Below are 13858 nucleotides of genomic sequence, written 5' to 3' on the forward strand. Positions count from 1 at the left end.
GACTAAATTAGGAGAAAGTTTATAATGTAGTCCCTTTATACACGCGAGCTCTTTACAAATGTTAGTATCGAATGCATAGATTTATACTTCAGAATAAGAAATAGGTAAGTGTATGAACTTTGTGTATTCTCTGTATCTGTATTCCAGAGGTTTTGCCACCGTCAGTTACAGAGATAGTCTTGGGTTAGTATATGGCATAGTGAGACATTCATGGCCATAGTTAACCCTAGGGCAGAGGTAGGAAAGACAGATGAAAGAGGTGTTAATACTCAATTACTTTTTGTGCCTGCTAAGCAAGGGCTCTTGCAGTGAGCTGGATCCCCAGCCTGACATGGAACTTTTAGCATCAGCTGTGAAATGTTTAAAGTCAAGCAGATGATTTTTTCCAGGACTTTTTTTTCTCAGCATGACCCCATTTATCTCTGGTAACTTGGCACTGATGAAAATGTTGTCCTTGAGGGAATAAAAGAGAATGGAGCTATTCATGACCCGGCAGCCCAGTGCAGCAGAGACGGCTTTCTGAGTGCCTCCTTCCATTCTCTCCATTTCATTCCAACCTCCCTCAGCCGCCTTTCCTTTCCTCATGCTGTATGGGCGAATTTGTTAGGAAAAGCGTGGGAGTCATTGATTCTTGTTCCTAAGAAGAGTCTTTCTTGAAGAATTCTCATCTGGGTTTGTGTTAATACAAGGACTCCCTGTGTTTCATTTCTTCGTGTCGGATGCCGTGAATGTGAGCAGCCTGCGAGGTCCTCTTTTTTTGGTTTTTAAGACAAGGTTTCTCTGTGTAGCTCTGGCTGTCCTAGAACTCTGGAGACCATGCTGGTCTTGATCTCTGAGAGATCTGCCTGCCTCTGCCTCCCGAGTGCTGGGATTAAAGGTGTGTACTGCCATTGCCCAGTATGGGGTCAACATTTTCTTTTTGTTTTAAAAGATTTATTTATTTTATGTACTTTGGGGTTTTGCTTGTATGTGTGTCTGTATGAGGGTGTCAGATCCCCAGAACTGGAGTTATAGACAGTTGTGAGCTGCCATGTGGGTGCTGGGAATTGAACCTGGGTCCTTTGGAAGAGCAGCCAGTGCTCTTAACCGCTTGAGCCATCTCTCCAGCCCTGAGAGATGCACTTTTTCACAGTGCATTTCTCATTGCTACTTAAAGCAAAGAACATTTTCTTCATAGCCGAAACAAACCTGTTAACCATTTTTTGAATAGATAAATATTCCTCTTTGAGAAAAGATAAGTGGTTCATTTTTCTTTAATATTTTCTGAAGTACTGATTATGCTCTGCCTCTATCATGTGCACATAAGTGCTTGTGTGCACACACACGTGCCCATTCACACAGAAAACATGTATACACATACATGTATCCCCCCACACACCAAAAAAATGGGGGAAAAGAAGCAATATCACCAATTTTACCTGTTTTAGGGCCACATTTAAGGCATTTCTGACATGGAGACTGGTTACTTCTTAGATTTTCTGGTAAATTTTCTATAGTTGACTCGGACGGCGTATTTAAAAAGCCTGAGGTTGCATAGACAGTGTTCTTGTACAGTGGTTTAAGTTTGGCTCTAGGGGTCTTTTCTCTGATAGACCCATTAGTGATAAAGATTAGTTTTTTGATGCAGGTTTTCACAGTCAGTCTTGCATTTTTCTCCATTAGATGTTTATTCCAGGAGATGTTATTACATTGTAATGAGTGGTAGAGTTCTACATAACTTCATCTTTTATATTCACAGATAGAGCTAATTGACCGAGTTGATGACATATACCGGAACACTTCGTGGGATAATGCAGGGTTTAAAGGTTATGGAATACAGATAGAACAGGTATTTATCAATAGTAGGCCTCTTGTTGATCCATGAGCTTCTACAGAGTAAATATTTTTATTTTTTTCTAAAACCCTAAACTTACCTTACCATTAATCACAAATATTCTCATTTGTGATCTTTTTAAATGATATATTGTGTTGAATTTTTGGTATGCAGTCCTAGATGATAAAGTTTCTCTCTTGAGGGTTGTTTTAGGAATGAAACCTGTTAATGCTGTTACATCCTCATCTGTTAATGATAGTGCTTTCATTTCCTGTAGTGTTTCTTTTCTTCTGATTATGCTTCAGTCTCTAGTTAGAATTCTAGTACATGAACCAGCAATGACAGGATATTCTTTTTTTTTTTCTTTTCTTTCTTTCTTTCTTTTTTTTTTTTTTTTTTTTTTCGAGACAGGGTTTCTCCGTGTAGCTTTGGAGCCTGTCCTGGATCTCGCTTTGTAGACCAGGCTGGCCTGGAACCCACAGAGATCTGCCTGGCTCTGCCTCCTGAGTGCTGGGATTAAAGGCGTGTGCCACCACTGCCCAGCTAACAGGATATTCTAATTTTGTGCCCACTGTATCTCTGAGAAGAATTAAAAAGAGAGATTCTGATGGAAAGTAGAAAGTTTTTTTGGGGGGAAAATTCTACAGTTTTGAACCCATAGTCAGGAAATTTACTCAAGAGTGCAGTGCAGCGGGGCTGGTGTGTGTGTGTGTGTGTGTGTGTGTGTGTGTGTGTGTGTGTGTGTGTGTGTGTGTTGTACCAGGCAGTAGCTCTCTCCTCCAGCTCCTTGGCTGGCACAGCGTGGCTGTCAGTGCTGCACTAATCACACTGCACCAACCATCACACTCACTCAGTAAAAGCTGACCTCGGTGGTTTGGAAATGGAGCATTGCTTTGGAAAAATACATATTTTGATATGAATGTTTCCAGGTTCTTTGTATGAAACCATATAGTTTTGCAGGTTATAAATCGTGTGTAAAATTGAGAGACTTAAAAAAAAAAGGCAGACAGCCGGGCGGTGATGTCGCACACCTAAAATCCCAGCACTCGGGAGGCAGAGGCAGATGGATCTCTGTGAGTTCGAGGCCACCAGCCTTGTCTACATAGCGCGTCCCAGGGTAACCAGGGCGGTTACACAGAAACCCTGTCTGGAAAAACAAACAAACAAACAAAAAGGCAAACTACAAAAGGGAAAAAAAATCACTTATCTTGACATGGTGCGTGCCTGTAGTTCTAGTTCCTGGCAGGCAGAGGCAGCCTGGTCTGCGTACTGAGTCTAGGTCAGTCAGGCTTGTCTTCCAGATGTTGTGCACAAATAAGCTTGTATTCAACACACTGGCGGCGTGTGCACACTCTTGGTTTTTTATTTTACTCTTTGTTGAGTATAATTCCTCATCGATAATGTAAAGCAGACTTACTGGTTTTAAAATCACTGCTATGTGTAGCTATAAACTATTAAAAAAACTTATGAAAAGAGCTATAAAAACTGTGCAGGTTTTTGGGAATCAGAAATAGTTCCTTTTGGCCTTAGGAACTTGAAAACAATCGAAGAACATAGCAATATAGGGAACAGAATGCCAACTTCTTTAACCCTTGGAGATGAGCTGGAGGGTGTAATTTAGGTGTGGAGCCCTGGCTTTCGGATGATTCTTACCACAACTGACTCTGAGGTCCCCAGGAAGCTCACCATAGTGTTGGCGCAGACAGGGGAGGCCAGAGACTGCTGAGCCTTCTGTCCTTGTCCCAAAGTCCTGGACCAGAGACCTTTCTTCCTCTTCTTAGTGGGTTTAATGGGAATTTGTCTTAAACATGCATGCAAAGAGAAGCTCCGATTTTTTTATAGTCCTGTACTTACGGTACAGAAGTGATGTTCATGTCAATCTTTCACTTTTAAATTACTGACTATAATTGTAATAAATACCCTAGGCTCATGTAACCCAGGTTCTCTTTTTTAAATACATGTAGGATTTAGTGCATTTCTAACTTTGTAATAACTCATTGCCATGTGTTTTCTATGCCATATGCTTTTCAGTTTGTTTTGGACCTTGAATATTTGAGGTTGTAAAACATTTTGTATAGGAGTAGATAGTTGAGTGTTTGTGTGTGTGCTTGTGCGTGCGAGTGTATACATGTGTACCTATGTGTATGTGAGTGCATGGGTATGGCTTTGTGGGTTTATTTTTTGAGATAGGCTTTGGCTATGTAACCCAGATTGCCCTTGAACTAGTAGTGACTGACCTGTCTCCATCTCAGCCTACCAAGTGCCAGGGTTACATAGAGGCTGATTTTTTTTTTTAATTAAGAATTTTTTTTTTAAATATATTTAAAGTTATAGAAGGTTGTGAACTTGCATGTGGGTGCTGGGGATCAAACCTGGGTCCTGAGTAAGAACAAGTGCTCTTAGCTGCTGAGGTCTCTCCAGCGCTCAGCTGCTGGGTTTTTGGTCTTGGTTTTGTTTTTGTTTTTTGAGGCAGGGTCTCTCCAGACAGCCCTGGTTGTCCTGGAACACATTGTGTATACTGAGCTAGCTTCCAGCTCAGAGATCTGCCTGCCTTTGCCTTTGGAGTCCTGGGACTAAAGGTGTGCACCACATGCCTGGCCAGGTGCTCTGTTTTTGAAGTGATGAAATAATGCAGTAAAAGTCTTTTAGGTTGCTTTGGAATTGTTCTAAGTGTGTTCTCTCTTAAGTATAGATTCGAATTCTTAAGTCTCCACAAGAGGTAAAACCTGGTGAAAGGCACTTCAATATGGCAAAAAGTTACCCAAACGAAGAAAAAGATGCTTGGGATGTGAAGATGTTGCTAGAGGTAGGCCCTGCTCTGCAGTTTTTAATTTCTAATGGGAGGCTGTATCTGTACTAGTGAAGGGGCATGGGAGAAACCTTCATATCTTTGAGTACCTAATTCAGCACAGTGGGTCTTTTCTGGAAAATAGCATGAATAGTCAGCCTGTAAACTTTGACTGTTCTGTGTCTCAGGTCTCTCTGAAACTTAACCACAAGTTTTTTAGAGCAGTACTTACCAAGAAGTGAACATGTATTGGCCAGCACAAGTATAACTTGAGATCTATAGAAATGTAAACATTTTATTTTCATTCTGGTAATAAATTTGAAGAGTGTTAGCACCCTGTGTGCATTCTTACCTTAATATACTGACTGCTATATGGTTTCAGTGTCTGACTGCACGTTCCTGCTTTTTGTAAATTGTATGTTAATTTTCTGTTGCTGCTGTAACAAATTACTACAGATTTAGCAGCTTGGAACATTTGGGTAGGTTGTTTTTTAATCTCAAAGTTTCAACAATGTATTGGTTCAGGTGGTGGGCTAATACAGATTTTTTGCTTATGCACCCACAAGACCAAAATTAAGTTTCAATCTTGAATGGAATTAAAGGGTTTTTTGTTTGTTTGTTTTGATCATTTTTCCCCTAGATTGAGACCCATTATGTGTTATGTCTATAGATAATACTGGTTTATGTAATTTGATCTGCCAGCCACCCTGAGGGAGATTGAGACAGTATCATTTTTTTTTTTTTTTTTGTTTTTTCTTTCTTTTTTTTTTTTTTTTTTTTTTGGTTTTTTGAGACAGGGTTTCTCTGTGTAGCTTTGCGCCTTTCCTGGAACTCACTTGGTAGCCTAGGCTGGCCTCAAACTCACAGAGATCCGCCTGCCTCTGCCTCCCGAGTGCTGGGATTAAAGGCGTGCGTCACCACCGCCCGGCCTGTTTTGTTTTTTGATTTTTGTTTTTCTGAGTCAAGGTATCTCTGTGTAGTCCTGACCTGGAGCTTGCTCTGTAGACCAGGCTGGCCTCAAACTCAGAGATCTGCCTGCCTCTGCCTCCCTAGTGCTGTGATTAAAGGCGCTCCGTATGGTTGCTTCTGAGATAAGTCTCAGCAAATGGACTCAGCTCCAGCTCCTATTAACCGAGTACCACAGCCTGGGAGACTTAAGCCTCTGGCGTTTATTTTCTCCTAGTTCTGGAAGCCAGCAGTACAGGATACAGGTATTGGCAGGATTGGTTTCTGCTTAGGCCTCTCTTTAGCATGCTGATGTCTCCCTCTGTGTATGTCTGGGTCCTTATCCTCATGAAGACATGGGTGATGCTGGAGATGCAGTCCTTGTATGTCCTTGCTAGCATTCCTGTGCCCTGCATTTGGATCCAGCACTGCAAAGCAACAAATGAACAAACCTGCCCCCAGGAAACAGGTCATCTGTAATTAGGGCCTGTGAATATGTCCTCACTGGACCTCACTTGCTTGTGTAAAGGCCCTATTTCCCAATACAGCTGTGTTCTGAGTTAGTCGGGGCTAGAACATCAATATATGAGCTTTGTGGTGACCACAGCTGGGCCCATTCATCAGGGTGTAGATGTCTTGTCCTGGGTTAGTCATTGGGGTAAGCCTGAGTAGCCAGACTTCCTGATTCCTGGACAGCTGACCCACCACACTGCTTCCTGTGGGCCCAAACGTGCGCCTTCCGTCTTTTTTCCCCTCAGCCCCCAGAGAAGTCCTAGAGTCTCACTCACCCCTGTTGCCAAGGGACTGTCAAGGTCCCAGACAGCTAGCTGTCCGTTATTCTGTACATGGGATTCTCTGAGCTTTTATTTTAAATGCATGAGTATATATGCTAAGACAGGATCTCACAAGTTGGCCTTGAACTTACAGACTTCCACCTGCCTCTGCCTCCCAAAGGCTGGCCTTAAACATTTTCAAAAGTCATAATTTTTTTTCTTTTTAAACTTTTAAAGTTCTTGGATTGTTAGAGTAGAAAAATAAAAGACACTGAAGTAAGGCCTGTGGGGCGTGGGGCAGGGTAGAGGTTGGGGGATTGAATCTGCAGTGTTCTTTAGATGGCTTTAAATCTTTTGTTTGTACCATACAAATAAGTATGTCTGCTTTTCTATAAACTTATATTTATAAATTTTTAAAATAATTTTTTATAATTGTAATTTATAAAATTTAAATAAAAATCTTTACCAGCCCAAATAATTAACAATAAAATAATCCCTGCACAGTGTGTTAAACTATTGAAATACTTTGACCTGCTGTAGCATAGGGCCGCAATCTCTCTGGAATTGGGCTGTTCTGGTCTTTACTAGGTTTCAGTGTGGAAGAGCAGTGAATCCAGAGTCGATGAAAAGGTGCCTAGGTGCTACCCACCACCCCATGACCGCTGTGCTTTACCTGCTGCATGGCTGTGAACCCCAGGGAAGGCATATTGTAGGTGCTAGTGCAGAGCTGCAGCTGTGGTGTGATGTTTTGTGTGTGTTCTGACAAAGCTGGCCTGGAGGAGATCAGAGGGCGGAGCTAGCCACTAGTTAACCACAGAGGCTGGGCGGTGGTGGTGCACGCCTTTGATCCCAGCACAATTGGGAGATGGAGACAGGAATATAAGGCGGGTGGAGACAGGATCACGCCCCCATTTGGTCGGAGGATCTGGAGAGGTAAGAAGTCACTGTGGCTGCTCCTCTGCTCCTCTGATCTTCCGGGTTATTACCCCGATATTTGACTCCCGGTTTTTATTGATAAGACTAATTAGGATCAGGTTTCATGCAGCTGCTCTGTAATATGCACCCTGAATCTGGCAGAATGGTAATCTAATTAAGAATACTCTCTCTTTAAAGCAATTTAGCTTTGATATAGCCGAAGAAGCATCCAAAGTCTGCCTGGCTCATCTTTTCACGTACCAGGACTTTGACATGGGAACTCTTGGATTAGCTTACGTGGGTTCTCCCAGAGCCAACAGTCACGGAGGGGTTTGCCCAAAAGGTGAGTGTGCTTGGCACGGTCATGGCACTGGGAGACTTAAGAGAAGGCCGATTGGGTGATGTTTCAGTTCTGTGTTTACGAGGCAGTTTTTGTCTGTGTTCTTTTTCCTTTAGCTTACTACAGCCCAGGTGGGAAGAAAAATATCTATTTGAATAGTGGTCTGACTAGTACAAAAAATTATGGTAAAACCATCCTTACAAAGGTATGTTCCTTGATTTTTTTAAAAGAACTTTATTTAAAAAATGTTTTTGTGTGTGTGTGTGTGTGTGTGTGTGTGTGTGTGTGTGTTGTGCACACATGTGAGTGCCCATGTGCAAGTGTGTACGTTATGGGTCCCTCTAGATGCCAGAAGAGTGTTGGATCTGCTGGGTTTGTAATAGGTGGCCGTGAGCCATCTGACAGCGGTGTTGGGAACTGAACATGCAGCCTCTGGAAGAGCAGCACATGCTTTTAACCACTGAGACAGCTCTCCAGCCTGCTTTCGTGTCTTGTCTTTGAACAGGATAGATTAAGAGTGCTTTGTGTTAGAATCTGAGCTACATATTTATACTGATATCTTTTTTTTTTTTTTTTTTTTTTTTTTTTTTTTTTTTTTTTTTTTTGGTTTTTCGAGACAGGGTTTCTCTGTGTAGCTTTGCGCCTCTCCTGGAACTCACTTGGTAGCCCAGGCTGGCCTCGAACTCACAGAGATCCGCCTGGCTCTGCCTCCCGAGTGCTGGGATTAAAGGCGTGCGCCACCACCGCCCGGCTACTGATATCTTTTTAAAAGTAATCATACTTGGTTGATAGTGTGGCTGGGTGTGTTCTGTCCTTTCAAATTTTAGGCATTGCTCCATTGTCTACTGGCATTCATGTGCTGTTAAGAAGAGTATGAGACCTTAGCCTCAGTCTGTGACCTTTTTTTCCTAAGAGATCTTTATGTCTTGTTTTGGGGTCTGGAGATGTAGCTCTGTTAGTAGAGTGCTTGCCTAGTGTGTAGCATATAAAACCAGGGATGGAGATGCACACCTACAACCCCAGCTCTGGAGGGTAGAGGTGGAGGATCAACATTTCAAGATTGTCCTTGGCTTCATACTACAGTCAAGGCCAGCTTGGTACCTGAGACTGTCTCAAAATACAAAACAAAAAACCTTGTTCCTGTATAGTTATATCTGTTCAAATATGCTTTGCTACAAATAATAGAAAATACAGTAAGCAGTAGTGGCGTAAACAGGGGCTTATTTTTCTGAGTTACTTACCTGAGATAGCCTTCCAGGTTACACTTGGACATTCAAAGATGCTCTCAGTCTAGGTCTCCCTGGCTTCCCTTTAGCCTTTCTGAGCACAAGCCCTGTCCTCATGCTGCGGCCTCATAGGCACAGGTGGTTCTTGTCTCTCCTGTAGAGGAGGAGAAAGAGACAAGAGCTTCTACCAAAGCTTTTCTACAAGCCTCATCCACCAGTTTCTGGTTATGCCTCCCTGGACACATGAATGTCCACAGCACCAGGGCAGAAAGGTAGCTATTATAACTGAATATGTTGCTGCCCAGAGCAGAATTAGGGTACTCTAAAGGGAGAGCTGGGCATGGTGGTGGACATCTTTAATCTGAGCATTTGGGAGGGAGAGGCAGGTAGATCTTGAGTTTGAGGTCAGCCTAGTCTACATTGTGAGTTCTAGGACAGCCAGATCTATGTAGAAAGACCCTGTCTCAAAAAGCCAAATACACAGAGAGTGAAAGGAGGGGGAAGGGAAAGGGAGGAGAGAGAAGGTATTGGTAGGAAACATCAATATCTGAGACACCGGCGTTTTGTTTTTTTTTTTTTGGTTTTTCGAGACAGGGTTTCTCTGTGTAGCTTTGCGCCTTTCCTGGAACTCACTTGGTAGCCCAGGCTGGCCTCGAACTCACAGAGATCCGCCTGGCTCTGCCTCCCGAGTGCTAGGATTAAAGGCGTGCGCCACCACCGCCCGGCTGACACCGGCGTTTTGACTGTGAGCTTAAAATTGACTATGTGGAGCTGGAAAGCTGGCTCAACAGTTAAGACTGCTTCCTGCTCTTCCAGAGGACCTGAGTTTGATTCCCAGGACCAGGGATCCAGCGCCCTCTTCTGGTCCCCATGAGCACTGTACTCATTTGCACATACCCAAACAGAGGCTCCATACATAACTAAGATAAATCTTTTTTTTTTTTTTTTTAAATTGGTTTAACGTTTTCTTTTTTTCCCTCCTTTGTGGGGGCAGGTGGGCCCTTCAGTCTAGATACTTTGTCTTTGTGCAAAATGTTTACTTTTTTGTTTGGTGTGTTTGTTTTTGGTGAGACAGAGTCTCACGAATTTGAGATTCCCTTGTATCAGTCTCCCGGGTGCTGGGATTGCAGGCATGTATCAACAAGGCATGAGTTATTTCCTAGATACCTTTTGTGTATGTGTTCTTCATCCTCCACTGTGTGTGTTACCCAAGTGGCCTTAACCTCCTGGGCCAGTGTAGCGCCCCCCCCCCCCACCTCAGCCTATGAGTAGCTAGCTGGGACAGTAGGTGGGCCCATGTATCTTGTCTATTCTGTTTGGAAATTAATTAATTAGACCAGATATTTGATCTCGTAGAATAAATGATCTGTTCTCTGTCTCTGTCTCTCTGTTTTGAGAGACAGGGTTTCTCTGTATATCCCTGGCTGTCCAGGAACTCACTCTGTAGACCAGGCTGGCCTTGAACTCAGAGATCCACCTGTCTCTGCCTCCTGAGTGCTGGGATTAAAGGTGTGCTCCACTGCCTGCCTGTCTGTTGCTCCTTAATGCTTTCTCCTGTTTTCTTGTTTCCTGTGTGATGCCTTCAGCTTTCTCTTCAGCCCTTTGGAATCTTTCATTGGTGCTTTTTTTTTTTTTTTTTGGGTTACAGTAGCCTTTTTGTTGCTAGCCCCTTTCTGTGTAGCTGTGCTTGCAGTATTTCACTTTTTAAAAAACTAATGTAATTTTTTGTGGCATCTGTTCGCTGTTGCCCTCTGCCCTTGATCTTTGACCTGGAAGGTTGTGTCCTCTTATTCCTGAAGGAGTAGAAGTAAGTGTAGAGTTCCTTTTTGTACTGTTTTCAACTCTCAAGAAATGTGAAAGGCATTGGGACGGTCGAGATGCCAAGTTACTTGTTGCCAAGCTTGTCCCCACATGGAGGCGGGAGAGAGTTGACCCCTGCAAGGCTGGGTTTAAGTATAGAGAGGCGACTTCCACTGTTGTTGAAAGATGGAAGAGTAAATCATACAGGTGTTTTGGGGAAGCTTTCAGCGTCCCACCTTCCTTTCCTCTCTCCCTATCTGTGAACGTGGCGTCAGAGGTCAGCTTCGGGTGTGTTTTCTCAGGTTCCATCCATCTTTCTGTGTTTTTTAACTAATTAATTTATTGTTTATATGTGTATGTATGGGCCATCTTGAGTTTATGTGCAAGCAGGAGCCTGCATATTTGATCCCCTGGAACTGGAATTACAGGTGGTTGGAACTGAACTCTGAAAGCGCAGTAAGCACTCTTAACCACTGAGCCATCCCCTCCCCATTACATTTATGGGGGCCAGGGAGATGGCTTAGCAGGTAAAGATGCTGTATAAAACAGCCCTGACCTCACTCACACATTTACTGTGTTCTCTCCCTCCCTCCCCGCCCCCTTTCACAAACACACACACACACACACACACACACACACACACGCGCGTGAAAACTGTGTATGATGGGTGTATGTGGGTGTGGTCACTTACGGGAGTCGTTGTTCGTCCACTTGATCTGACAAATGTAGCCTTGGCCCAACCCACAAAAGTAGCTGATGGTTACACGTTTTCTTTGCCTGGTTCTCAAGGAAGCTGACCTGGTTACAACTCATGAATTGGGACACAATTTTGGGGCAGAACATGATCCTGATGGGCTAGCAGAATGTGCTCCAAGTGAGGACCAGGGAGGAAAGTACGTCATGTACCCCATAGCTGTGAGTGGTGACCACGAGAACAATAAGGTACGTGTGTTGTGATCGTTTTTAGTGTAGGAGGGAAGGCTGTGTGGTGTTGCTGGAAACGGGAAAACTGGATGTTCCCTGGAGACGGAACTCTCAAATATAGTAGGACTTGGTGTCGTTTGGACAGTTTTGTCAAGGTGAATCGTGTACATTCGGGTTCATTCTGACAGCCGCAGTAGTGACTAGTGTCAGGGTCCTGCTTTTGAGGGTGCTTGGTTCAGCCTTCAAAAGGGCCTGACGATTTTATTTACAGTTTGTTACTCGTTTAATTCAGCGGTACTTCCCAGTTTGCTGTTACCAGCCTCCCTCCCTCCCTCCCTCCCTCCCTCCCTCCCTTGCTGTACGAGGGATTAAATGTCCCTTAATAAAACCCTTTGGTTTTTCGAGACAGGGTTTCTCTCTGTAGCTTTGTGCCTTTCCTGGAACTCACTCTGTAGACCAGGCTGGCCTCAAACTCAGAGATCCGCCTGGCTCTGCCTCCTGAGTACTGGGATTAAAGGTGTGCACCACCTCTGCCCGGCTAATAAAACTCTGAAAAACAAGTGTTAAATACAGAAAACCTGTGAAGTCATGTGGAAGCTGGTGAGGGCCATGCACATTCATGAATTATGTGTCCATTTGACACACGTTTGGACACTTCTGTAATAAGAAGTATAGAAGATTGAACGAGCAAAGAGTCTTAACTGGTCACATAAAGCTAGTGGGTTCCTACTGGGCTGCTCTGGTTACGGGGTGTTGCCAGGGCCTGGGGGAACATTTGACTTTGCACACTCTGCTCCAGGGAAAGCACACAATGCTACTTCCTCCTCCAAGGAATTCCCCGCGGGCCCTGAGTGGCCTGTGAGAACTTGCTAGTGGCAGTGGGTCGTGGGCAGAGCTGTCAGGGAAGCACAGCTGGTTTGTCCTGCACCCGTCACATTTAGTACGTGTTTTCTCTTTGAACAGTTCTGCTCGGCACTGTCTAGGCCCCGGAGACCCACTGCTTCCCAGTGTAACTGCTCAGGAAGAGGCCTTCTTGCCAGCTGTGGTGGCTTGGGTCCTCAGCTAAGGGCACTAACTTTTTTGACCTGTGGGGCATGGTGGGCCACTCCTTCAACCCCAGCGCTAGAGAGAGGCAGAGGCAGGTGTATCTGAGTTCAAGGCTAGCCTGGTCTAGACAGGGAGCTCCAGGCTAGCCTGAGCCACACAATCAAGACCCTTGTCTTAAAACAGAAGCCCTAGCCATTTTGTATTTAGTGAAGGGAAACAAGGTTGCAGCATTCGACACTGTTGAGAGGGGGGAGATGTCACCTGTGGACTGAAGCCAGGACTGCTCTGGAAAGGCTCCTGCCCGGCGGGGCCAGTTTGTATTCATCTGTATATACTCTGAGAAGTGGTTCCCAGCCTCCCCAATGCTGCGACCCTTTAGTGCAGTCCCTCATGTTGTGGTGACCCCCAACCATAAAGTTATTTTCATTGCTACTAAATAACTGAATTTTTGCTACTGTTATGAATCATAATGTAAATCTCTAATATGCAGGATATCTGATATGCTATCCTAACGGGGTCCACAGGTTGAGAACCACTGCTCTAAACCACAAGAGGGGTGGGGAAGCAAGCAAGATTTACCATTGTATGCTGTTTTGTTTGTGTTCTGACAAGTAAAGCTTGCCTGGAGATCCGAGGGCAGAGCAGCAGCCACTAGCTACTTCTTACCTCTGTGAAATCTCAGACTGAAGGGGAGATCCTGTCTCTAGGAGTCCTCAGGGCCCGAGATCCTGTCTCCACCTCCCTAGCTCTGGGAGTAAAGGCGTGCACCACCACCGCCCGGCTCTGTTTCTCTTCTAGAGTAGGTCAATCTTCTGTAGTCCAGGGTGGCCTTGAACTCCTGATCTTCCTGCTTCCTCCCAAGTGCTGGCATGATTAAAGGTGTGTGCCACCACCGCCTGGCTCTGTGGTTAACCAGTGGCTGGCTCCCTCTCTGATCTCCAGGTATCTTTATTTTGCAGAACACAAGGCACACAACATTTCACATAGGTGACAGTTAGCAGTGGCCCACTGTCTCGGCTATTTCTCTAGGTCATTCTGTTCCAGGGAGCAGGGGAGTCATGCTTGGTGCATAGACAGTGCAAGCAGCGTTTAAGTAAATCACTAGTAAATCACATCGAATAGTTGGTCTTTTCTACATTGTTCCACTTGAGAAGTTTTTACTGTGGCATTTGCAGGGGACCACCCAGTAGCCCAGTGGTGGCATCGACGGTGGCTTCACAGTTAGTGTCTGTGTGCAGAGAGCACAGACTTACTTGGGATTTCATCGTGTTCTTCCGACTCTGACGG

At 44.4% G+C, this 13858-nt stretch overlaps 1 protein-coding gene across 2 annotated transcripts in view; it reads left to right on the plus strand.

Moving 5' to 3' along the window:
* The window catches only part of Adam17 (ADAM metallopeptidase domain 17), a 48389-nt gene that overhangs the window by 24786 nt on the left and 9745 nt on the right, over positions 1 to 13858 (plus strand). For both annotated transcript variants that reach the window (XM_059248679.1, XM_059248680.1), the window contains 5 exons: positions 1739 to 1828; positions 4506 to 4619; positions 7433 to 7577; positions 7691 to 7779; positions 11390 to 11542. In XM_059248679.1, the coding sequence (XP_059104662.1) occupies positions 1739 to 1828; positions 4506 to 4619; positions 7433 to 7577; positions 7691 to 7779; positions 11390 to 11542 (591 nt within the window). The remainder of the gene's footprint in view (positions 1 to 1738; positions 1829 to 4505; positions 4620 to 7432; positions 7578 to 7690; positions 7780 to 11389; positions 11543 to 13858) is intronic.

Source organism: Peromyscus eremicus, chromosome 22, assembly GCF_949786415.1.
Source record: "Peromyscus eremicus chromosome 22, PerEre_H2_v1, whole genome shotgun sequence".
Taxonomy (NCBI): Eukaryota; Metazoa; Chordata; class Mammalia; order Rodentia; family Cricetidae; genus Peromyscus; species Peromyscus eremicus.